General features: G+C 34.1%; 1 protein-coding gene across 2 annotated transcripts; it reads left to right on the top strand.

Annotated features, from left to right (window-relative positions):
• The first annotated feature begins 474 nt into the window (after nt 1-474).
• Nucleotides 475-27,004, top strand: LOC144842028 (uncharacterized). 2 transcript variants are annotated; one of them, XM_078698483.1, is made up of 8 exons: nt 475-615; nt 17,719-18,298; nt 20,181-21,074; nt 22,766-22,870; nt 23,872-24,126; nt 24,565-24,932; nt 25,564-25,642; nt 26,123-27,004. In XM_078698483.1, the coding sequence occupies exons 2-8, from the start codon at nt 18,046-18,048 to the stop codon at nt 26,173-26,175; spliced, it is 2,007 nt and encodes a 668-aa protein (XP_078554609.1). In that variant the 5' UTR covers nt 475-615; nt 17,719-18,045; the 3' UTR covers nt 26,176-27,004. The 2 variants fall into 2 exon arrangements, with proteins under 2 accessions (XP_078554609.1, XP_078554531.1); XM_078698405.1 differs by lacking the exon at nt 475-615 and adding an exon at nt 13,708-13,805.

Genomic DNA, 27,004 nt, shown 5'->3' with positions numbered 1-27,004 from the left:
ACCGTTTTTTAATATGTACCGCTCGTCTGTGTTTAGCCTTTAAAGTGTCTGAGTCTTTGGTATATACACCCAGTTATAAACTGTGTGTACAAATGGCCAGTTCATTAATTATGAACCCGATTCTCCGAATCTGTATTATCTAACTTTCTTCTGTTACATGATGTTCTGTATATTCCATGGTACAATGTTCGTCACATGAACTCTTGAATTGGTATTGCGATTATTTTAATGTTAATGTGTATACACATATGACTGTGACACTGTATTTTGGAACACGTGATATTTTGCCTAGATAGGTCTACGCTATTGCTCGTCTGAACTTAATCGGATCCTAATCTACATATGTCGATGGTTTATAGGATTATAGTCAAAATTACCTTTTTAGCCTCTAAACAATTTATCATTTTTCAAACTATTTAGATTGATTTAACAGAAACCCATCATGAAGCTTCCTTAATTCACGAAGGGAGTGACGAAGATTATAGAAGCATTTCATTTTTATTATCGCATTGGTTCCTTGTAGTCTTCAGACGTATTATAAATATATGCAGATGTACGTAAATTAGGAATAGTTTGACTAAATGCTCATTGTGTCGATGGTAAAACCAGTTCTCGGTAAGTGTGTTGAATTCTCTTTTCATGTTGTTTCAAGTGTAGTATTTTTTTTACACACTGTAAGCATCGGTTGACGATTTAAAAGCCAAATATACAGTGTTAACATTACTACTGTACTAAATCAAATAAAAACCTAACCCCTGTTAAACTGAATACCCTCCGATAATCTCTTGCACTCCCAACATTGTGCGGCCGAATTCTTTTGCGACCGTAAACGTACGATACCGTTATACAGCCGTCAACCCAACGTTTCTCGTGTTCTTGTAAACATGATGAAATCAACTGTTATTGCGAATGAATTTAATTCAGAAGAAAACAGAAGAGTTTGAAATACAGTACCATAGAACCCCTCAGTGAAACAAACAAGGGGAAATTTAGACACATTTGTTGGCTCCCGAATATAAGGTTACTGTATACTTGCGCATTATACATTATACAGTATACTTGATTTCAACTGTTAGTTTTTTCTCTAACTCATACATCTTTGATGATATATTTTCTCATTTTTCTTTATATACCGTAACCACTTGAAAAGATACGGTACCCACACATGGTCGGTTTTCAAATGTAGTTTGAGACTTTTCCAGTAACAATTCCGGTAATTTTTATATGGATGCGTTCAGTAGCCAAAAAAAAATATGCATGACAAATATTCATTATGCCTATATGCCTATCTTAAGCATATTATGTGGAGCAACTGACCAAGCCATGTTAGTAAATGTAATTAACAGTCTGGAAGTAGACTGTAGAAAATATCAATAATTCAGATGTACAACTGTAGACGAGTTTGTCACGCAAAAATGAAATGGTTAATAATTCTTTGGATCAACCGATAATCGGGGTATCAGCCCAGACGAACCCGGATGTAGTTTGAAGTCACGATTTCAATCCTAGGAACATTCAGTTGAATCCATAATCTATGTTATACGCTAAGTTAAATGTAGTGCTTCAATCGGTTAAAAACGCTTGTTCGAAGTTGTAGGCCTATATTTGTCCTCTAAAACCTATCAGAGTTATTATGATATGTCGGAGGTACATCGGAGTTATATAACGAAGTTACCGACACAGATGTTTATACTCTGTTACTCGGATCAGCGTTACTCCGCGTTTAAACATCACTTATAAAAGAATACCTTCATTTTAAACATTTTGTAATCATGTGAACATCGCTTATAAAAGAATACCTTCATTTTAAACATGTTGTAATCGTGTGAACATCGCTTATAAAAGAATGCCTTCATTTTAAACATGTTGTAATCGTGTGAACATCGCTTATAAAAGAATACCTTCATTTTAAACATTGTAAGGAAAAATTGAAAATAGACTAGGGCCTATAGGTTCCCACACATTGAAAGTTTAACTACACTGTAGTTTCATTTACTCAATTTTTAAATCGTAAATACATTTTATATTTTAATTACAATCATTTAACGTTTTTTAATAGTGTATCGTTTTTATACGGACGGGGAAGAGTGTAATTTCACTAACTAGTGTGACAAAAAAGTGTGATGTGCCCAAATATAGATGACGTCTGCGCTGCTAGGTAACATCAGTCAGTCTGTATAGTAAATATCCATCTACTCAAAAGGTGTGTCTGATTGTAGTGCATAGTCGTAACAATTGATAAAGTTCCATATTAATAATGTAGTGTTTATAACGATGATCACAGATGGTTTAAGCATTGAAGAAAACATTAACAATTTAGAACGGTATTCAATTACATCATTTCGGATGTACATGTCATATTTTTATATTTTTTTCACGAATAAAGTTATTTCCGTCATCCGAATAACGCAAAAATAGACTGAAATTTATTTTCCTTTTATTTATAGCATTAACCCCTAAACATTTAAACATTTTTTTTTGGTTAGCCACCACCTTTATTTATGTATTATTTATTATGTATTTGTATATGTAGACTTCATATCATAGCCTATTTTGTCTAATTTCTGTTTCCCCCCCCCCCCCCCCCCCAAAAAAAAATGTTGATAAAAAAATTTCAAATTTAACATAGTTAATTGATATTAATGAGAAAAACACACCAACACACAGACATATAAATAACGTACAATCAAATTGAAGCAAATTATTTTCCTTATTAGGCCATTATATTCTTGGCCCAAGAAATTATTTGTATAAAATGTTGTTAACAATTAACATAGTTCATTGCTAAAAAGACAAAGACAAAACAATTATCAAATCGAATCAAAATTATTTTCCTTTTATAATATTGGTCCAAGAAATTGTTTTTAATAAAATGTTGATAACAAAACTACCGTACCACAGATGATTACGAGGAAGAAATAAAACGAAACAATTTTTGTTTAGAAGAAAAATACCACAAAATGATTGCCTACAAGAAATCAAAAAATAAAACAACACTAATTGTGTTTTTCCTGTTTCACGACATTGGTCCGAAACATTGTTTGAATTATGTTTTTAACACAAATACCACAGTTGATTATTACTAGAAAGTATAATAAAGTAATAAACATACAGTGTTTCGTAATTCTTTAATCGCCATAAAGTAATGTTTCATCATTTTGTAACATTTTGGCAATATACAACATATTTACGACGGTTATTATCACTCTATATAGCTATTACACCGGGTTTGATTTTAAACAAAAAAAAACAATTACCGGATATTAAATTATGAGTTTTGTCAAATGTTGGTGTTCATTTTCCCGCTAGGCCTAGTAATGTGACCCAACATTCATTTGATTACTACGGCCTTAGGGTGACTCGTATACTTGTCAATACCGATCAATGTATTGTCATATCGTATGGTGACATCATTCACCTACCGTTGACAACATCACATCGAATGTGTCATCATCTCTGACATAGGTCTTCAACCCACTCTCAAAACAGATAACTGTTAATGACATTAGCTAATGAAAGAAATTTCAAATCCATAAAATATGAAAACACCTTTTTAGGAACACACTTGATTAATTCAATTAATTCTGCAATAGAATTGAAATAGTTCGGTCTAATGAAAGAAAACAAAGAAAGTAGACAAATAGATTTTAGTACAATTAAACAAATATAATTAGCTTTTGTGTTTGAAAAGTACATACAAAAAAGTATACGAATACAAAGCGTTTGGGCATACTCTAAAAACATGCCAAGTCAGATAAAAATAGATAAACATTTAATTATATATACATTTGTTGAGTTAACGTTTCGACTAGGCCTAACATATTTCACATGTATTGTACGAAGACGTGTTGCTGTCGTTGATGACAATAAATCCAAGTTTGCTCTCGACTCTAAAAAAGATTATTATAACCAATGTCACTTTACGACACAAAATGCTAATACAATAAAGTGATTGTTATGGCGGTTCATTTCCCGGTAATGTAAGAGTAATTAGTGTTATTGGTGATTGTGAATATATCGATTCATCAATTCTAATTAAGATAATTTTCTAATTAAGATAATTGTAGTAGCTAATTTTACCTACAAACCACTTTCGACAAGTTAGTGAGACCACGATGTGATACGCACAAGAAACCTTTTACTGTTCCATCATTGTTTTAACGCGCGCTACACTTTTTCATCAGGATTTGGACGTGCGCGTACACAAAGCCGTATCGATTTATCAGCGTTTGGACACGCGTGTACACAAAAGCCGTACCGTTTCATCAGCGTTTAGACGCGCGCGTACACGAAAGCCGTACTGTTGCATCAGCGTTTGGACGCGCGCGTACATTAAAGCCGTACTGTTTCATCATTGCTGGCAGACCTTGTTTTAGACAAGGTTTAATATGAGTTCATCCAACCATCGTCATTAGGAATGCATTGTCTCAATGTGTGCCACCAGAGAGTTAATACACCACTGATTATCAGTTTATTAATTTTATACTGAAATTTATTATACATGATGTGCACATGATTTAGGTAATCATAGTTTGAGGCAGTTCTACACAGCGAAAACAATCACCTGCATTAGTCGTCATAAAAAAAAATAATTAGTTGATGGATAAATGTTGTGCAATTTTGCTATATCCAAGGAATTAACCATCATTATAAGGCAATGTTTCGTTTTATAATACATTTTATATATTTTCAAAGCGTAAACGTGTTTGAATATTATTAAAACATGATTTAATATTAAACAGAATAAAAATCAGTTTCTCAAAATGAATGTTGTTGCATTGCATAATTTAGTCAGCATCTACATCATGCATTTTTACAATTGTGTCAATGATGGCTAATGATCTCGTCGGCATTGAGAATATTTTAATTCTGTACTGTTGTACACAACTACTTTAAGTTCATGGGCCTCAGATACCATCTGTCAACTTAACAAATTTCATTATGTGGCATTCAGTTTTCATTGCCTCCTGTTTCACATAAACGTATGCTATCTAGGTATCATCCAGAGGCATGACTCGAATAATATCTCCACTAGTATTAAATTCGTCTGTAAATTAGATAGTATGGTGATTAATTATTGCTATAGTATAGTAATACATCCACATTGTATCAGGATAGTCAAGGCAATTGAAGATTGCCTATAATATATAGGGCATTAAACGTTTACACTCACAGTAAAGCAAAACCGAGTGACTTTCCTAAATAAGTAGCTAATCAAATGTGAACGTCACTTTAGTCTATTAGCGATACTGCGTTTGTTTTACTTAGAGTGATATTGTATATTTGTACAACAGTGTACATGGTGACGTTGAAAGTGCGTATACACTATAGTCCAAGCGCACATCATAATTTGTGATATTTAATTTGACAATGGTCAGGCTTTTATGATTATATGATTTTGAATATTATGATTCGGGATGACCGGGTTGTTCGATATGCATGTTGAAAGTGTTCCCATTTACAATTGTATTGTCATAAATAGAATTTATCATAATAAAAGACGTTATTATAAAATAATGAAAGTTTATGTTAAAGGGAGAATGTTCATGTGTTGAGGGATTGACTGTTGAGAATCCACCACAGAAACAACACGAACCGTTCCCCAGAATGTATTCCTATTATTAGCTATTACTATCATAAGTGGCACTTAGTTAATTAACCACCGCAAATATCATTTTCCATTATCGTCAACACAAGTTTGTAGAATTAACGTGTCTACTGAAATTAATGGAAGAAAGTGTATTTTCACATGGATAGTAGATCGATTGATATCAATAACACCATTGATTCAAATTCTCAATATGGAATACCGTAAGTTTCTATAGCCTATTTGTGACAGGATTTTCTTAAACACAATGGATTGTACACGCTCTCTTATTATCTTAGTTAAAAGTTAATTTTGCGGCTAGTATTTCGTTTTGTTCAAACGTGTTCAGTCTCGTTATAAATATAAACCGGTCCTTTAAACCTATCGGGTATATATCGGTGTTACATTGGACTTGTATATTGGAGTTAACTAATACGATGGTATTTTTGCACACGAGACGACCGGCGCGTCGGTTGATATGTAACTTGGATGTGATTCGAATTAGCTTACTTAACACTTTAGTTGGTGTGAACCCTTCACCATAGTCAAACCCAATTCACAAATCAACCTATCATAATATAGGCAAGTAGTGTGTTTGCCTATCTTTATCGGCATATATATATATATATTATAGTAAGCGTTTCTCTACATCGGGGTCTGGGGACCATCCCTACATTAACTCATGTAATGCACTCGAAATACAGGCAACCAGCTACAAATTAAATTGTGACGTCATTCAGAAATCATACAAACTCGTCCCCCGATTGAGTTTGGTAATAATCATATCGCATTAGAACTCGTTAGCATTAACACAATTAATGCGGTCATCACAGCTGATGTCATCTATCGTATGCACGTTAACATGGTCGCCACTATACTACATGGGCTAGGTCTGTTTGATGCTCATGTCATTATCATACACCAACTTCATATGAAGTCTCTTTTCTTTTTTGTCTTAGAATCTCTTCTTTGGGACACACCCTATTCTAGAAACATTCCTATTAAGGATATGCTTAACTGATGCTCATCATAAGCCTACGTGACGATATAAAATCAACTCAAATTAGAACCTTTACGCAATAAAATGTCTACTTTTAAAACTTCCTTTTCCGGAAAATCTCCTATTAAAGCCTGTTTTCCTGTCGACGTTAGTCGACGCTATCGTTACCAATAATCGACGATCTTCTACGTAAACATTGAAATGTTAACGATTTACAGGAAAAGGTACTCGCTATCGTTATCATTTCAACTTGATCGTTTTCAAACGATCGTCGTTGAACCGTTAACGATCAACGACGATAACGTCGACAGGAAAAAATTCTTTAGAGGACACTTTCTGTGAAAAGAATGGAGGGAAAATGATGTCTTCAGCCAACACCTATTCAGAAGGAACCCCTATTCAGGGTTACCGTTCTGTGAAAAGGAAAATGGAGCAATGTTTCAACATAATAATGGATAAAGTAATTACAAGCAGTATATTTTTATTTTTATTTTTTATTTTATGTCTTTAGGCACTGTGGCCAAGGATTACCAATAGTGAATTAATCACTGTCCTATCAGATAGGTGGTAATCCCCCTGATACAGAGGCTATTGTGTGAACCAGTTCACCGGGGTAACCCCCTACTCTTTTTCGAATAATGAACTGGGTTCTTTAAAGTACACACAGGTTATAACTGTGTACACTGGACCTACGGTTTATAGTCCTTATCCGAGAAGACTTGTTCCACCACCAGAACTAGGAGCGAGTCGGCCTCGAACCCTTGCCGATGTTAGTTGGCTCTTTAGGTACGATAAACGGCGCCCCTGCCTTAACCGCTCGGCCATATGACTCGCTCGGTATTGCTATTACAATAAAATACTGTATTATATAGCCTACACTCATTATAATTGTTCAGAAATAAAGTGACACTCATCTAGGAGATGAAACATAATTATGCTTTTCTATAATTTAACTACCACCCAAGAGAGCATATTTTTATTTTTAATATTTCACATTTCAAACGGTCCAGTGAGCTTCCATCATAAACTGTTCACTAAACCAGATAGTTCCATAATTAACATAGAACCACGTGAATAATAAGTGTCACAATGGCAATTTATAGAAACTGGGGACTTATTTTAAACAAATTCCATTCTTGCAGCAGACGTTTTAAGTAAAATAATAATAAAGAGAAAATAATATGTATTTGAAGTTAAACCGAATGTTAGTTACTTAAGTTAAGTCGAGTGATAATTTTGTAAGATATAGGCATATTCTCCCACTGACAAAATAATTTTTAAAAATGGTTGAATATTATGCAGTTATAATTTCAATTATTAACCAATGACATTTAAAAAACCCGTATTAAAGGGAAAAACTCAACAGATTTCAAGCGGGGTTTTTTTCGACTGTTTAAGTGAAATCATTAGTTTTCTTGGTTTCTCTTGTTAACATTATTAAAACTGCAAAATAGCGGACTCAAAGTTTGATTTTATTCATATTTATTTTTCATGTTTTGGAAGACATCATCTTTTATGTTCTCAGTACTAGTTTTACGACTATAGAACTTATTATAGAACCGTATACAAGGTAAGTTATAGGCCTACACGAATAAATAAGTCACAGAAGAAATAATGAATCGATGATATTGGTTTATCATTGTTTTCCTAAGAAAAAAATATTACTAGGCTAATTGATCTATTTTATTTTGGAATTACATTAATTACGACATTAACACATTTATCACCAACAATTTACATAGAATTGAATTATTATACGCATTGATAATTTTTTTCCTTTAGGCACCATCACATTTATAACTATAAAACATGAATATGGAATTTAATAATATTTTAAGAATAGAATTTCTAACTAGATCTTAACATTTAATCGCCTACAAACGAAATGAAATTCACTTTGTCCGTACATGGTCCGTGTCGCTTCATATGTTGTAGTAGTATGAAAAATTTACATAGAATTGAATTAATAGAAGCATTGATATTATTTTTCCTTTAGGCACCATCACATTTATAACTATAAAATATGAATATGGAATTTAATAATATTTTAGAATAGAATTTCTAACTGGATCAAGAAATTTAATATCTCTACCAACGAAATTAAATTCATTTTTGTTCGTACATGTGTCCGTTAGACGAACTTTACGCTTCGTATGTTAGTATGGCAATCAAGGTGTTATGATAAATGGTTCACCAACTACCGAGGGAACAAAGACAATTATAAAATAAAAACCAATCCAAATATGCACTGATCCAGCCCAGAGCTAAATCAAGCAAGTCTACAAAAAAGGTAAAAGTAGCACGAAGCGTTGTTTTAATGCTTTTTCATAGAGAATTGAGTCGCTTGTCGGAATGATTTTTCCAAATCAATTGTCTCTATGTATCGCGAAACGTTTATTAATATTCATGTATTTAATGAATGCAGTCAAAGTAAGGGTCACTAACCTCTTATTAAACGGATACATAATTATGTCATTAACACAGATCGATGAAATTATTAAACTTGACCTTATTACAAATAATACAAATGTAAATTAACAAAATATGATACGATTTCATATTCAAAATATTAAATAATACTTCTGATTTACGTTATGGTTTTGGTGTTTATGGTTTGTTTTTTTGTCATGTAATTATTGACAATTTAACCGCCAAAAAAAATAATGTAGGCTTATTATAACTTAGACCTAGCCTAACCATCATACTATACATTTACGGTTCGCACGTTTACGTTGTACAAAAAGGCGAAACGAACCGATGGAGGAACTCCCGTACCGAACAAATAGTCTTTAACTGGAGAATAACAATTGAGATCACTCTTAGTGGTAGTCTGTGGAATACCGATATTAAACATTTTTGGTGTTAGTCTTTAACTGGAGAAAACGATAGAGATCAGTGTTAGTGGTAATCTGAGTGATACCGATATTGACCATCATTGGTGTTTTAACTGAAGAATAATGATTGAGATCACTATTAGTGGTAGTCTGTGAAATACCGATATTGACCATTATTGGTAATAATCTTTAACTGGAGAATAACGATAGAGATCAATGTTAGTGTTAGTCTGTGGAATATCGATATTAACCATTATTTGTTATTTTTTAACTGGAGAATAACGATAGAGATCACTGTTAGTGTTATTCTGAGGGATACCGATATTTGACCATTATTGGTGTTAGTTTTTAACTGGAGAATAATGATAGAGATCACTGTTAGTGTTAGTCTGAGGGATACCGATATTTGACCATTATTGGTGTTAGTCTTTAACTGGAGAATAATGATAGAGATCACTGTTAGTGGTAGTTGGTGGAATACCGATATTGACCATTATTGGTGTTAGTCTTTAACTGGAGAATAATGATAGAGATCACTGTTAGTGGTAGAATACCGATATTGACCATTATTGGTGTTAGTCTTTAACTGGAGAATAACGATAGAGATCACTGTTATTGGTAGTCTGTGGAATACCGATATTGACCATTGGTGTTAGTCTTTGACTGGAGAATAACGATAGAGATCACTCATATGGGTAGTCTGAGGGATACCGATATTTGACCATTTTTGGTGTTTTAGTCTTTAACTGGAGAATAACGATAGAGATGTGTTAGTGGCATTCTATGGAATACCGATATTGACCGTTATTGTTGTTTTAGTCTTTAACTGGAGAATAATGATAGAGATGTGTCAGTGGTATTCTATGGAATACCGATATTGACCGTTATTGGTGTTAGTCTTTAACTGGAGAATAACGATAAAGATCAATGTTAGTGGTATCTGATGGTTACCGATATTGACCAGTATTTGTGTTAGTCTTAACTGGAGAATAACGATAGAACCACCGGGAGTGGAATATCTGTTAATGTTAGTCTTTTACTGGAGTAATCCAATATAACCACTTATAGTGTTACTTTAGAATACTAAAAGAGCATCAAACTACATAACTCATGTTTAAAACTATACTAACAAATGTAAAGCAATCAACTTAATTAATTAATCTATCAATCTATTAAAAGCGTGCATGCGGAACTCGATATATTTTGTGCACACCAGAGGAGTGTGCTGTAGCTTAGACAAAGGCCTCACGAACTTGGCCAATATTTTAATTAGTGAACATAATCCTGCAAGTAGAAACTTAATAAACGATAGTTCGTATAACCTTGAAGTATCATATTCAATAAGATACGTTTATCCGAGAGGACTCGTAATCAGAATCACAAAACGATCGTTTGCTCCACCCATCATTCAAGCTCATATTTAAATGAATTAGGATCGCAAACCCAGTTACCAAACGAACATTAATTGATTTATCTGCGAGAAATATCAACAAAATCACATATTTCTCCACATGTAGAATTACATTTCTATCGTAATTCAACATGCAATATTATTATGAAGAAATATTGACTTTTAGCTCGACGAAGGTTTTTACTTATGAATTACTAACACAGTGTCACCGTTGACCTTTTTTAAACATTATTAAAATGTTAATAAAAACAATTAATAACAATAAAAACAACAATGCTGTCGTGTATTTTCCTTTTTTTCTTCAGCACATTGACAATTTAAAAAAACTACAGTAATTATTTTGCCAATTTAATAAAAGCATCTTTTACAATTCTTGGAAGACGTTTTTATTTATTGCCTATTGACACGATATGTTTATTGACCCGATTCTTTCTTTTGTTAAAAAACCAGTCAAAAGTGTGCCCGGATGTTTTACGCGAATCACGGATGATGGAGCGAACAAAGCAAAAATCTTTCAAAGACAATGAGTGGGAAATTAAAAGCCGAGAAGACAAAGAGAAACATATGAAGGTCTATTTATGATAATTATCATGATGGTCGTGATGATAATGATAAAGATGACATGGGGTAGCAATATTGTTACTGATAGGAAAGTTGTTGTTGGTGGTGAATGTTGTTGGTGATGATAATGACTGTGGTGTTAGAATTACTGTTGATAACTGTGTGCTGTTTTGAAGGAATGTTATATATTTGACAGTAGTGGTTGATCCGCCCTGGTCAACAATGATTATTTATGTCGAATTTTTTAAAAATAAATGGTATTATTGGTGATGTTAGTAGAATATCAATAATTCTGATGATTGTACAGTTATTTAATAGGATGATAATGATATTTGTTGGTGCCAGTGGCGGTAGACATAATGTTGATAACTGTAAAGTGTTGTTTATGGTGATGAGGGTAGTGTTTGTGATAATAGCTGTGGTGGTATAGACATTGTTTATGAGGTGTCATCTTGATGATAACTGTAGATGATGAAAGTGTATGGTGATAGTGGTAGTGGTGGTATAGACATTGTTTATGAGGTGTCATCTCGATGATAACTGTAGATGATGGAAAGTGTATGATGAAGGTGATAATGGTAGTGGTGGTATAGACATTGTTTATGAGGTGTCATCTCGATGATAACTGTAGATGATGGAAAGTGTATGGTGAAGGTGATAATAGTAGTGGTGGTATAGACATTGTTTATGAGGTGTCATCTTGATAACTGTAGATGATGGAAAGTGTATGATGAAGGTTGGTAGTGGTGACGATGTTAATAGCGATGTTGACGATAATGAGTGTTAAACACACACAAATGTGATAACTCCCACAAATGTGAAAACGTATTACCCAATGTGAAAACAACCACAAATGTGAATACATATCACCATATGTGAAAAGAACCACAAATGTGAATACGTATCACCCAATGTGAAAACAACCACAAATGAGAAAACGCTCATATGTGAAAACGCCCACAAATGTGAAAACCACAAATGTGAAAACAACCACAAATGTGAAAACAACCACAATGTGAAAACAACTACAAATGTGAAAATGGTTGTGTTGGTAGCAATAATGCTGTTATTGGTGTTGGTGATAATGGCTATGTTGGTCACAATGTTGACAATGGTACACAGCGTTGATGCGATTGATAATTGTTCGTGATATGAGTAACAAAAAAAATAGGAATAATGATTTTTGTGGATGAAGGTTATGATTTTAGGTATAATATCTGCTGTAACGTTAAAGTTTGGGATAAATTACCAGTTTTCATGCGGGCGATTAAATAATGGCTGTGTGGTGGCGGTGGTAATATGTTAATAATGTTGAAAAAGATAGTGATGGTTTATTGTTGCCGAGGAGGAAAGATGAGTACTGATAATATAATTAGTATTATGTTGTGTTGTCATATAGGCGATATTTTAGTTTGATCTAAATTCTTGACATTAGAAAGAACAGATTATGCCATTAATAAATTATAACCACTCAGCACCAAATTTGTAAACAAGATCTGTTGCATATTATTTCAAACAGCTGATATTTGAAGTTATCCTGTTCATCTAAGCCCACTAGTTACATCTATTTTATTTATCTACTGAAATTGAATGAAAGAATTTTAAATACGTATTTTCGGAAGTCCATGTGTAACGCAATTACTATAAGTACTGGTTATGAATTTCAATAATGTTTGCGTTCAGATCCCACCGGTTATGAGGACAGCATGAGGGATGTTGCCCGGCACGATCTGTCGTGCTCATATATAATTGAACTAAACAGCTATACAAATGCGAAGTAGCCTTTGTATATAAAATTATATAGACTTACCCACTGTGACTTGATTATTATGATTGATTGGTCCACTTTAGGGAGAACACGCCCCCAACGACACAGTAAAAAACAAACTGTCGTCCAATTTATGTATCATTCGGAGTCTTTGTGCTGACGGGGTTTTAAATGCCATAAACGTGCTTTGCGACTGAGTTCAAAAAGGATTATTAAAGCTCTGCGGATATTTACATTCGTCATAAATTACATTTGTCGAGAGAAAAAAAAAACATGTATGGGTTATGATCTATTTAGATGTTCTGAAAAACTAAGTTTTAATTCCGGAGGAAAAAAAATAATATTGCGCATCGTTTACAGTTTTGAGTTGATGCGAACGTCTCTTGAACAAACATTTTGCCTGAGGATATGCGATCCATCTGTCAACGGCTGCCGGTGACATAGACGTTTTTTTTTACTGTACTAGTCACGCATAATGCCATCATGCTAAGCACACGTACTTTTGTAAAAGTGGAGTTTACTTATCGACAATGATATACTAATAACGTAATAATTAAAGGATACAAACGTGTACTACTGTACGTATCTATACGGATATTGGAAATTTATTTGATGGATTTTTATGGTAGTAAAATTAAGTAGTGGTAAGTTGAATTAATTATTCGTAAGATTCGACTTTTCACGTGTAATGAGATAATATATAGTATAATTTTCGGTATGACATTTACAGAGAGTAGAGTGATGTCTGTTCTTCAGTTTACGAGATACATTCAATGTTTTGACCGTTCTAAATTTAGATATCAAGTGTACATACTATACCTTATAATAGTGTATAATGTGAATTTTGTTGTTTTTGTTTTCACACACATCCAACAGAATTAGCCAAATACCCAGGATAGTTTAACTATTTTATATTTATTTAGCATGCTTATAAACTCTTAGGGTTAGGGAGTGGAGTTACAACCCCCTGGCACTAGCTCAGGATTGAACCCTGGACATAGGGATTGGCAGGCAAGCATGTCAACCTACAGCTTCACTAATTTGATGTTGCCCTCGCGGGTAGGCCCATGTTTAATTAGGACATATATTATAACACATAGTTTAAACATTCTATTGTACCTTATAATGTTAGATATTTTGTATTGTACCGTATTACAAATTATTAAAATAGATCCCCTGTACTCTTGCAACAAAGTGTTCCCTTAATAGGGCCGGGGTGAGCTGTAAAACATATACTTCTTCTCGTTCATTTCACGAGAAAGTGTGCCCTTAACAGGTGTGTCTCCCGAATAAAGGAGGGGTTATATACTATATCAATGTGGTACTGATACAATCCTATGACACGCGAGTAGTATTAGACTGGCAGGCGGAGATTAAAATGCGCCATGCAGCATATTCCCCGTACTTCCACCACAACCCCCTTCATATTCTGCACTCGGCCTCGGTCTAGCTACTCCAGTTTGAATTGATTTAAGCATGAAGAATGAACTTCACTTTCTCTTTAATATAAATTAATTACCGTCTATACAATTAATTGCAATATTCAGATTGAATGATGTATTTAATTGCTGTTGATGTATGTTGCTTTAAGAGCACAATTAGACCAAGGCTGATCAATCATTCTATATCCATACACTGCACGTCACTAATGTTCAGTAACATCATCCTAACAGTAAAACATATTTAGCTATCTCATCAAATGCTCACTCGGCGAACATTAGGCCTAATGGCCTGTGTCTACATTTAAACCAACATTATACATTGATGTATGTAATATAACACTGTGTTGGGGAAATATTATGATGGCTATTATGCGTACATAAGGGTGAGGGGAATGGAGTGGGACTAGGTAAAGAATTGTAAAGGTGTAAGTCCAAATCTATATTAAAATTCAGACTTAAATGTAACGTTCGAAATATTGAATTACCAATACCAGTATATTGTTGAAGGATAAACAATATGGGCCTACTGATGGGCGGGAATATCTAGGATAGGATGCGCCACTTCTCTCTTCTTCTGGGATACACACATGTTTGTTCTCTCTCCTCTAGAGGCAACCCACTTGTATTTCATTCGATCTTTCAATTTTGCATCAATATTTAAATATGTAATATGCATGTCTATAAAATGTTTTAAATTTGTATTTATATACCCTATAAAAAATGTAATCAAACTAATTGTTTTGTTTGAAAATTATAAATAGTTGGTTACTTTCAAGTCATATTATTTATTAAAATATTAAACATCATATTATGATGCCAGTAAGATCTGTATGGCTTCTTATTAATTATATAATTATTCCGCAATATTATATAATATATTCCTTATTAAATTATGCGCTATATAAGAATGAATTATTATTAATAATTAGATTTGAAAGTAACCCACTAAATGTTTATGTTTATTTGAATTTCACTGGAGTTATAGGCCTACAATAAGGATCCTAATAGAAATAAAGAACAATTGAATTTGAATTGAAAATTGAATAAAACTCCCCAAAGAGGCCCTTGTAAAAATGGAAAAGTAAGAAAAGTAAGGGGAAAATAGGAGTAAGAGGAAAATTGACACATCACAATCCTGCCTAAACAGAGCAAAATGGTATACAATGTGGAAAGCGTCAGATGATGACAACGACGTTGATGATGATGATGATGATGAATATCTGTTTTCTTGCTTTAAAAATTCTGGATTATAAAAATGATAAATTAACAGTTGTATTTCCTCACACAGCTGAGATTCTCCTCATTGTGTCTATACGTGATTAGTAATGGGCACGATGCACTTAACGACTTCAATCATGGATAGAGTGACTGAGATTGTTTACACAAAACGCGAGCAAGGATTTAATTAAAAAGACAGTTAAGATGCATTTATTAATTAAGGAAAATATCAAATGATCTTTGATCTGTAATTCAGAGCGCTTCTATAGTTTACCCCATAATGTTAAAAGTGTACCAAATCCAGTTTTTAGGATCGTGTTCGTTGTTCGACTAAGCGCCGCCGCAGTCTAACAATCACCGCAGCGGCGGTCGAGAAAGTTCCGCACCATAAATACCGCTGTGGCGCTTTCTGACACGAACACACACAAAGTGTGAACTATTTCATAACACAAACCTAATCTTGATTTGTAGGGGTTGCGGACACTATAGCACTTCATTGCTGACACAGCCCCCTGTGTCAAATAAATGAATGACTAATATCATAACACAATAAATAACATCATATAATAATAATAATAATTTATTTGGAAGGTACACTTTCGAAACAGTGGCACACTCCTTAAATGAAGGTGCGTCCAGAGTATTAATTAAATAAAATTAAAAGAACGTGATTTAACAAATAGGGCTATTGCAAGAAAACTTAAAGATATATTGTCCCCCTAAAAATTATTTTTGTTGTTGAATATGCCATTTTAAAAAATAATATTCTATTAAATAATTTTTATTTTCATGTTTTTGGGGGACAATACATCTTTAAAGCCAAAAATTAGTCAAATTGGCTGGCAGCCATCACATAATAGTTATTCATTTTACCAAAAATTGGATCGGAAAAAAAATGTTTTACCTGAAAAAAATGTAATTCAAAGATGTATTGTCCCCCTGAAAAAAAATAAAAAATTTATTGTTATGTTTTTGGGGGACAATACATCTTTAAAGCAAAAAATTAGTCAAATTGGCTGGCAGCCAATGGGGTTTTTGTTGAATTTAACCGTTTATTTTGTCATTTTATAAGTGACAATATTATTTTTCGGGGTTTTTTCTCGGAAGTGATTAAGTTTGTTAAAACTAAAAAATGGCCTATTCAAAGTATGATTTTATTAATCTTCATTTTTTATGTTTTTTTTAGGGTGGGAGGGTGAGGGGGAACTAAATTATGTAAAAAATTTAAAAGTAACAAAAGTAATACAGGATTTAATAACAAAGAACTAAGCATTTCCATTGCTTCTTTCCTTTAGGCCTATATGATTCTTTTGACAATAACCGTCATCCCATAACTACGAGGCACCGTTCGTCACACAATTCTCATGGTTTGTAAAAGACAACCCATGTAACATAATTAGTCGAACGGTGCCTCGTACATAACTGCATATGGAATTTTGGCATGATACCCTACGGACCACGCTTTGATCATTTACAGTAAATTGAATATGTTGTTTGTTTTTTTTTTTCAAATCTATAGGCCTAATAAACATAAAAAACAAACTCAATATATTCAGGGCAACCAAATATTTTCATTTAAAAAGAATTAGTTCTTCAATTTTCCATCTTCAATTTTGTTATAAATTTGACGAGTTCTATAGTACCTTTTTGTGTAGTTAGGCCTACCATAGATAGGCCTACAGAAGATCCAATATTTCTCCATTCCCATGGAAATGAATCACCAAAATAACATTCGTTATATCCGACGCCAGGCAGGAAATGAGTAATTCACGAAGTTACAAAAACCCCCATGATAGCCCCTTACACAACCCCAGGCCCGATGTTATTGACAGGCACAGTGTCATAACACAGTTGGTATTTTTGACTCATAAACTAATGACTGTTCTGTTTTTAATAGATTGACTCATCTAATAATGAAGTGTGAAGTGAGTATGATCTGAATCTAACCCGATGACTGCTGCTTGATGACTGCTGCTTGCATAGCTTTTGGATATACATGCTTCATTCCATTGCACTCATCAGCCAAGCAAAAAACAATAATTAAAAGCTGCTGATAGAACTCCAATACACGAAAGACAACATTCTCTACGAATGTTATATTGTAGTTACTCTTATTTCGACGAGACTTACGCACGTACACGATAACGATTGTATTGATGTTCCCGGTGATACAGGAATAACGTTGTCAGTTATACCAAAACGATTGACGTTATAGGCAGACAAAATGGGCGCGGCAAATGGCAAGCCACGCCCCACCATAAGATCGGTTGTCGAAGTAGTTGATCAATCAGATGAGGAAATTGATATTATTGATTTGGAATATTCTGATTATTTTGATGATGTGTTTGAGGACAATGAACCGGTCAAACACGGATCACTTAGGAAAATACGATTGTGGGATTTTCCGTATTCATCTCCGACTAAAAATGGAAAAAGAGCCGCAAGTGAAAGCGGTGGAATTGCATTCACAAGACGAGGTAATGTACTAAAATCACATTCCTATCGTAAGTATATAGGCCTATAACAATTTATGATATCGGTTAATGACATACTAATATTTTGTATTCAAGATTTTGTTGATCTAGTTTAGAGATGGAATGGTATTATTAAAGATATAATGAACAACCCCTCATTTGCGACACTCCTATTAAAGAAACACTTGTGATCATGAAGATTTCCTCTTAATAGGTAATACTGTCTAATAATCAATACAGTGAACCCACCATATGGGACATCCACGAAGGGGACAATTTCCTTCGGAAATGTCCGGATTGACAAGGCAGTTGATACGGGCGTTAATACAATATAACCCATTTTGGGACACCTATTCATGGTACATCCTTATCAAGGAGAAACAACGAGGGATATTGTGTTGTGTCCCAACACACACGCACACCCCTAATGGGGCTGTATTGTAAACTATAATTAAATAGGCCTACTTCTTAAGCTTTTTATGAACTACGGCGGAGCAATACTATGTGTAATGAAATTATATGGTTTAAAGGTTACACATAAACCCGGTTTAAAGGTTACACATAAACCCAGTTTAAAGGTTACACATAAACCCAGTTTAAAGGTTACACATAAACCCGGTTAAATCAGACCTTGTGATCTTGATAATTTTTATTATCACATATACAAGCCATTTCATAAAATGATAAATGATAAATCCGGGTTAATTTTGGGCATGTTTTGAAACACTTATGTATTTACTTCTTCGGCAATACATAACTGAGTATTTAAGATCCCATGACCTCTACCCCATTCCCTCGTGATAAAATCCATTACTCTTATGGACAACATGCATTACAACTTATGCTCACTGTTGTATACCCACTTGTTTGATTAATTTTGTTCACACGCACTGTAGAGTTAAAGCGTGATAGAACGGATTTAAGCTGAATCATGGGATGCAAGTGCATATGGATAATAAGCATAACTTAACTCCGGTATAACTCCGATAGGTTTCAGAGGTAATTATAACATTATACCACACACGCAGAACAACAAGAGTGTAAATTCATTCTTCCCATGGTTTCCGATTGAAGCACCGTTAACTACGATGTAAATATCACTTGTACGTAATATTTACAAAATTATAAACGCATTGTAACAACATTAATAAAATGTCAATCAAAAAATGAAGTATCTAGTATCAATAAGTCATCACAAAACAAACGCGTTGTGTGAATTATTGATGTTGAAATTATGATAAAAGAAATGTCGGTAAATTAGCTCGGGCAAAGTTTAAGTGTTGGTAAATACGAGGCTGGTCTGACACGTCTGTCATTGGTACCCACATTTCGACAGACCAGTTGTGAATCCTATCCGGAACAACTAACTTCTCTGAATATAAATAACGCAGTAGTTTTTCAGTGGAGGGGAAAATAGGCTTGACTTAAAGATAATCCTCACTAGTAAGAACTTAAGGTAAGGTAAAATGAAGAACTTATATTAATCGTCTTGACTTAGTGGGCCGAATTACCCAGCAGTCGATTGTCACTTAAATGTTCGTCTATGAGTAGGCCAGCGGTAACTTACGTCGTCTGAAGATTGTACACACGGTAATATACAGTATTGTAATGTCGTCTGAATAGTATTCGTCTGAAAAAAAATGAGGGTTGTGACTTTCGAAATGTGTTATCAGGCCTTATGTTTTATGTGACTTACGGTAAACATGCAATCAAGGTCGAATGAAATGTATATATTTGGTATGTTTCACGTATCAAAGTCCAACAAAGAAAACTTATGAGTTGTAACTATAACAAAACAGAATGTAGCGATGACACAGAATTATTGACATTTGATTATTCAAGAAAAAGAACAAAATAAAGCAAAATATCTTTCTTGATTTCCTAGGTCTTTACTCAGAGTCAGACGTCATCACTCCACCTAAGCCAGACTATGGTACAATTCTAAACCACGGTCGCAAGAGAATTCAATCTGCCAAAGAAGCTCGCAGCAATTCTTCTAAACGATCTAATCTTCTAAGGAAACTTTTCACCAAACCCGAGAAAAAATCTGACCCAGATTCAGATGTCTACCAAGCAAACGCCTTTCGAAGACTTCATATACCTTCGTCTAGCGCAATGGGAACGTGTTGTAGTACTTCAAAAAGCATTTCCAGTTTGTCCACACGTCAAAGTGAAACCTTCGCGAAAACATTTCCACATAAAAGAGAGTGTTCAGGAGAGGTTTCGCAAAAACTTGAAGAAAGTTCTAATAAAAGTGAATTTGAAACTAAAGTAAATTGTAAAAGAGACTATGAAAAAGTATCTAATGATGAAAAAGCTTCTCATAAAAGAGAGTTCGAAGGAGTATCTTATGAAAGAGAAATTGAAAGAGCTTCTCATAAAAGAGAGTTCGAAGGCGTTACACGCAAACCATCGAGACCTCAAGATAAAACCTCAGAAAATGACAAAAATCAATCCAACATTGTAAGTCTTTCAAATGCCGGAAATACGGGTTACTCAAATGGACAAAACAGTACTGATATTTGGGTAGGACGTGAATCTGCTAAGCAAAACAAAAATGGACAAACTCATGATTTAATGATAAATGATGACCGTTTAAAACATGTGGATGGCAGACATAAACCTAGGCCTCTGCCAAGAACGTTTGTTAATAACGGAGCAACAGAAGCAAGGAATTCGTCAAGTGCCAGTGTTAGGAAAATATATATGCAACAGAACAACTCCCACCGACAACGGAAATTAACACCTGCTGTTCCTTTAACAGTACCAGGATTTAAAGGTAAGAACAAGAATTACCCTGACAAAGATGCTGTGTCTCTATTCAAATCGTCCACACGTTGAACACGTTGGTATATGTTTTTTAAATGTGTTATGTGTTATATTCTAAACTGTTTGTACCAACATACTGGTACTTGGTCCAACAATATGAATGTTCACCTATAACAACGGTGTAAAAATCAAATTAATTGACAGGACTTGGAGTAGCATTATAGACAAACTATCACCTTAAAACTAGTTACAATTACTCTAACAATTAATCTTATGCCATGGTTTCCACTACAGAGTTAGGGTTACGCAAGGACGTACAGTAAGCTCACGTGAGTTAATGTTCGGTTCCCACTAAAGACGAAACACAAGGACGTAACGCAACGTACGTGATTTGACCAATCACAAGTAAGTGGTGGATTATTCGAACTGTCATCTTTTATTGGTCAATTCGCGTGCGTTGCGTCTACGTCCTTGCTGAAGCAAGCCTGTACAATACATCGTGTATAGTGTCTAAAAAATGATTTTCAAGATCCACTGAGTATAAAAAAACGGACGGAAAGTAGTACACAGAATGAATACGCGTGTGACTTTCATGATACAATAATTGAATTCGTCGACAGCATTTGACATAATGCTTTTTCCAACCGTACATCACAGTATAATACATTGAATTGATTTGATAGGATACGAATTGATAGCGACGATGTTTGCACATTACAAAATTAATAAAGTTGTCGCTGTCAAACCACATTCATTATTGATCCCGTGTACACGTTGCACATTCCAATAAGCAATATAATAACCATATACTGTAACATTTGTACATTTATATTGAGTGTTGTGTTATAAGGAATATGAGAACAAGTGATTGATAATACGTTATAACACTTCGTCTAAGTAAATAGTTTTAGGAACAAAATATTCCCTGTAATAAGACTGGCTTTTATTAATGCGTCATGTATTATCCTCTCATATAAATATGTATGGTGTTTTTTTGTCAACATGTAATAAAACGTATGGAAATTTGTATAGAACCATTCGTATTATACTCATACATAGGCTTAGTATAATACTAATAATAATTGTAACAGACAAGAATGATATCCTTATATCAATATAAACTAGTCATAGAATGAACTCATTTGTTTTCAATTCAATTTTATTTCGCAACAAGTCCATATCAACAATACAAATAACAGCAATACAAATAAATAGTTGTAAAAAGAGATTCGACTACAAACAATGTATGAAAAGTACTGTAAAGAGAGATTATTATGAATATAGTATAGTTGGGTCTATTTTCTATACAGTTTTGAAGTTTTAAGCATTCGAGAATTAACACACGTGATAAGCGAATTGCAACTATTATTAATCTTAGTTTTAAACATTAGGCCAATCGTAACCTTCAATAAAACGTATTTTAAACATGCAGAGGTAAGCACAAATCTCACTACTGGGAGATGACCAAACCCCCCCCCCCCCCCCCCCCCCACTCTGCCTTCTTTAGACGGAACCACTACACATCTCCCGCCTCCCCTCTAAACTATAAAACTGTCAAAATAATAAATGATGGTGATTTTTACATATTTGTTCCAGACCTGCTGTATGATATTTTTGTTGAACATATTACCAGAATTCTGTTGAGCATGTGAGCATAACATAGCAGAATTTGTATTTTAACATAATTATCTTTAAACACAGCCCCTTTGCAGAGTAGTCTTCCTCCAGTTGGTGACGTAGAAGAGTTGTTATTTGAACGTGACAACAACAGTCAGAGCAGATCAAGCAAAAGTACACCAACAAAAGGTGAGACAGTTTATGGTTATGGCATAACCAAAGTAAAAAATATTAATAATCAATTAGCGTAATGTAAAATAGGCTTAAAGGCCGCCGTTGCACAATAAACAGCTCACACGGGAAACGACTCACGTCAAGCGTCAAAACGAACCGTCATTTTGACGTGACGAACTCGAATAATAATAATTTATTTTGAAGCTACACTTTTGAAACAGTGGCACACTTCTTGAATGAAGGTGCGTCCAGAGTAAGTAAAATAAAAGTTAGAGAGAAAAATTGTTTAACAATAGGCCTATTTACAAGGAAATTTAAACCAAATTATGTAGGCCTACAAGATATAACAAAAAATAACATTAATTAACAATAGTAATACTTTTGAAACAGTGGTACACTTCTTGAATGAAAGTGCGTCCAGAGAAAGTAAAATAAAAGTAAGAGAAAAAAAAAATTAAGGCCTATTTACAAGGAAACTTAAACTAATTATTACAAGAAAAATAACATTAACAAAAGTAATACAGGATTTAAAAAGCAAAGAGCATTTTCATTCTCTTTCCCTTCTCTTTTTCCATGCTCATTTGGTGAAACCTTTACAAAATCTATCGAATGCAACCTCAATATTTATAGGAAGATCAAGTACAGGTGAACCAAGAACATACATTAATACATACATAGTACTAGTGTTCTATTATTAAATTGGTTCCAAACATCAATTGTATTCGATAGATTTTGTTCGAGTATTGCCAATGTGACGTGTAGGAAGCGTCATTTCCAACTTCGCGCGACTCGCTTCGATTTGACGCGTGCCGCTTCGTGTGTAAAATGTTGACGAACACATTTTAGTGGTTGCGAGGAGATGTGGTTTGTTTCATTTTTCGAATTGTTATAGAACCTTTATTTTGTTTAAATAATTTCTCTCCTTCTCTTATCCTTCTAATTGTAAACAATGAATCACAATCACAAATAGAGTATCCGATGTTTTTACTGTATATTTGTAATCATTTTATTTACAGTTAAAACCAGGCCACCGCCAATTCAATATCATTTAAATTCATCACCATGTTCATCTAGTTGGCCTAGCCTATCAAATGGTGACGGATATCAGCATCATATACCGCCGCCTTCCACTCCACCACATAAAAACCTGCTATCACCTTCGCCGAAGCATCTGCTAGTTTCGGCTCGACACAATCACGACATGCTTCCTAAAAGAAAACTAGTTCGAAAACTTACTCCTATTATTCTAGAGGTTCCAAAGAATTTGGAAGGCAAGTATTTTTTTAAATAATGATCCTGAACATCGCCATCATCTTTAAGCCATATATTTTTTTTTCACCATTTATCTTTATTTATCATCCTCATTATCATACATTTATATGAATAATACACTCTGTCAGTAGAAAGTCAGTGACTATCACAAGTCATCGAGTATTACAAGTATTTAAAACTTGACTTGCGATAGTCAGTTTATCTACTGACAGAATCGGGTGAATAATATGACGGATATCAAAACTTACAACATTCGACCTAACACCTTAACCATACTTAAACTCACCACCTCAACATTGACCTGTTGTGTTTGTGTTTTTTAGAAACGACACAGTGTGTGTGCACCACATATCTTGCCTAATTACTAGTTTCTTCGCCATTGCAAACACCATTCAATTTGTATTTATATTTAAAATTACTATCTCTGAACATTGCAGGTCGTAACAATAGTTTATCTTCCGATGAAGAGGATGAGGCTCACCAATTCCTCCATAACGGTGTCTACGGGTACGAGAGCATGGTAGAAGGAACACCAAAGTCCAACGGCTACGGACCAAGCGACGAATATAGAGAGGAGTTGAAGAACACGGTCGACGAACTGATAGACCAGTTGTCACCGACGATCATGGGGGACGAGTTCATCGACAGACCCTACGGGCGACGAAGCCCATCGTACTGGCGAAAGCAACCTAGCCAGCCGCGAAACTTTGTATTTCCGGAGGTACGGCGTGTTGAAGAAGATAACGGCAATTTAGAGACAACCTTTCCGCCAACAAATGGATATAGTGGAGATGTGTCTCCATCGGTATGTAAATAAATGTTCAATAAATGATGCTAAGATGATGACGAAAATATCACATACTATAACAGTGACAACGCCTACAATATGTTTGATAATGTACCGTGTACAGAATTTTTGATAATGGTTACTATAAAGGTTTTACTTACGTAGAGAGAAGAGTTTTGGCGAACACCGACACGTGATTATGCAGAATACGTTTTAGAATAGAAAATCTAAATTTTTAAATATATACTGTATATTCACTCTGTCTAGTACCATAGACAACGTATGTAATACAGTATCGCATGTACATCATGCGATACTCTATATGCCTACATTGCCGATGATATTCGGCAAAGAGTAGGCCGACTGGGAATTGGCTATTGAACGATTCTAGTGATCTGAAGGTCCCATTGAAGATTTCTCAAATTGTAGGCCTACGGTACTGACTCATGCTGATGTACTTTAATAGTAATGTTTAAAAAGTAAACAATATCACTGATCAAGCCAAAGCACCACGTAATAATTTAATGAAACATTCAGTCAACTTGGTTGAACTGGCATTTTGCATATTAATTACCATCTGGAATTAACAGACAATGTAATGATTTTTCAATGAGCAATGTTAATATACTCGTTTTCTTTTTCTCTTAAGTTGGCACCGTTAAATCATAAAGTTCATCGACGGAAAATAACACCGGCGCCTTCCGTTCATCCACCTCTTTATAGATTAGGTACGGTATAAAGTTGTTTAATTAGGCCTACGGATTTGTTTGGTTTTGTGTTGTTTTCTGTTCTACTTTTTTTGGCGTTTTGTATGTAGCCAAGGCAAAGCGTTATATTAATTACATTATTGGCCTGTTATCCTAATTATTAACTAGGCCTATTAGGCCAGTTGTACCGGCGTTCATTGTGTAGTGGGTGTACCATATGGTTAATATTAAAATTGGATTACTGTAGATGGATACTAAAACGTTATGAGGGTAGCACAATCTCTCTTTTTGTTGCCATATGCATACGTGTTTGATTTTTTCGTGCTATTTTTTGAATGACAACAATACTATACCCAACTACTACCTATCCGTCTGTCTACACACACACGCACACAAACTTTTCATTCATATGTTATTCACCTACTGTATTAGTTTATAGAACATACTTGACGTGCATTACAAAACATCAAACTTTATTCTTTTTTCCTTTTATATGTACAGATCATTCTAAAATGGCATGCAACTCGTTTGTCGAAGACGAAGATCAATTCTAAGCAGGATATTCAAAAAAAAACATCAAAACAAGTGAAGTGAATTTATGGCAAATAGAATGTTATGAGTTTTGTTGACGTAGGTTGGGTATTGGAACGTGAGCCTGTTCATTTCTGTATTCGACGAACCAGGGCAAATTGTTACAATGATTAATTGAAGGCATATAGAACGGAATACAAATATATTAAAGCGGAAGATACGTATTTAACTAATTGTTTTTCATACAGAGCTAGCTGTGTTGCCTACGTTTACACTGAGGCTACCGGAGAAAAATTCATCATCGTTACGTTTTTTGATCACTAATGTACGTTTAGATTTAGTGTGAAACACTACACCCATGTTCACGCCACCGGACCAGAATCAGAAGCTTAGTGTGAACGAATGAAATTCTGTTCAATTAACACAATTTAACTCCTAGTTTGTTAAACATAGCCAATTCATAATTGTTGGGTCAGCTTTAATTTTTAAAACGGGTCAGTGGCCGAAGTTTTAATTTTTAAGGATAAAGATAAAGAAAAGTATTTGTATTGTATCTTTTAGAAGTGTTTTATAAAAGCACCCCCGGCCAACTTTAAATAGGTATTAGAGTAGACCTAGGCCTTAAATGGTATATAATGTGAAGATATGTATCTTCAGAGTCCCCCAAAGTGTATATATATACCATAGGGCTTATTTCAGTTGTCTCAATTGTTTTGTGTCACAACTTTATGTGAATTTTTCATCATGAATGCAATAAAAAAAATTGAATTTGGCCATGCCAATTTATGTTTAGCATTCAAGAAATATGTTTGTGAAAATCATAAACCAGTTACTATTATTATACAAAATACA

The sequence above is a fragment of the Antedon bifida genome, chromosome 1 (genome assembly GCF_963402885.1).
Source record: "Antedon bifida chromosome 1, ecAntBifi1.1, whole genome shotgun sequence".
Classification (NCBI taxonomy): Eukaryota; Metazoa; Echinodermata; class Crinoidea; order Comatulida; family Antedonidae; genus Antedon; species Antedon bifida.
Note: the sequence above shows the minus strand (reverse complement) of the source record. Positions and strands in the feature narration are given on the sequence as shown.

Coding starts and splice junctions, on each gene's coding strand:
- LOC144842028 (XM_078698483.1), top strand. CDS start 18,046: ATGGGCGCGGCAAATGGCAAGCCACGCCCCACCATAAGATCGGTTGTC. Junction 21,075..22,765: donor AACAGTACCAGGATTTAAAG/GTAAGAACAAGA, acceptor CTTTAAACACAG/CCCCTTTGCAGAGTAGTCTT. Junction 22,871..23,871: donor CAAAAGTACACCAACAAAAG/GTGAGACAGTTT, acceptor TTTTATTTACAG/TTAAAACCAGGCCACCGCCA.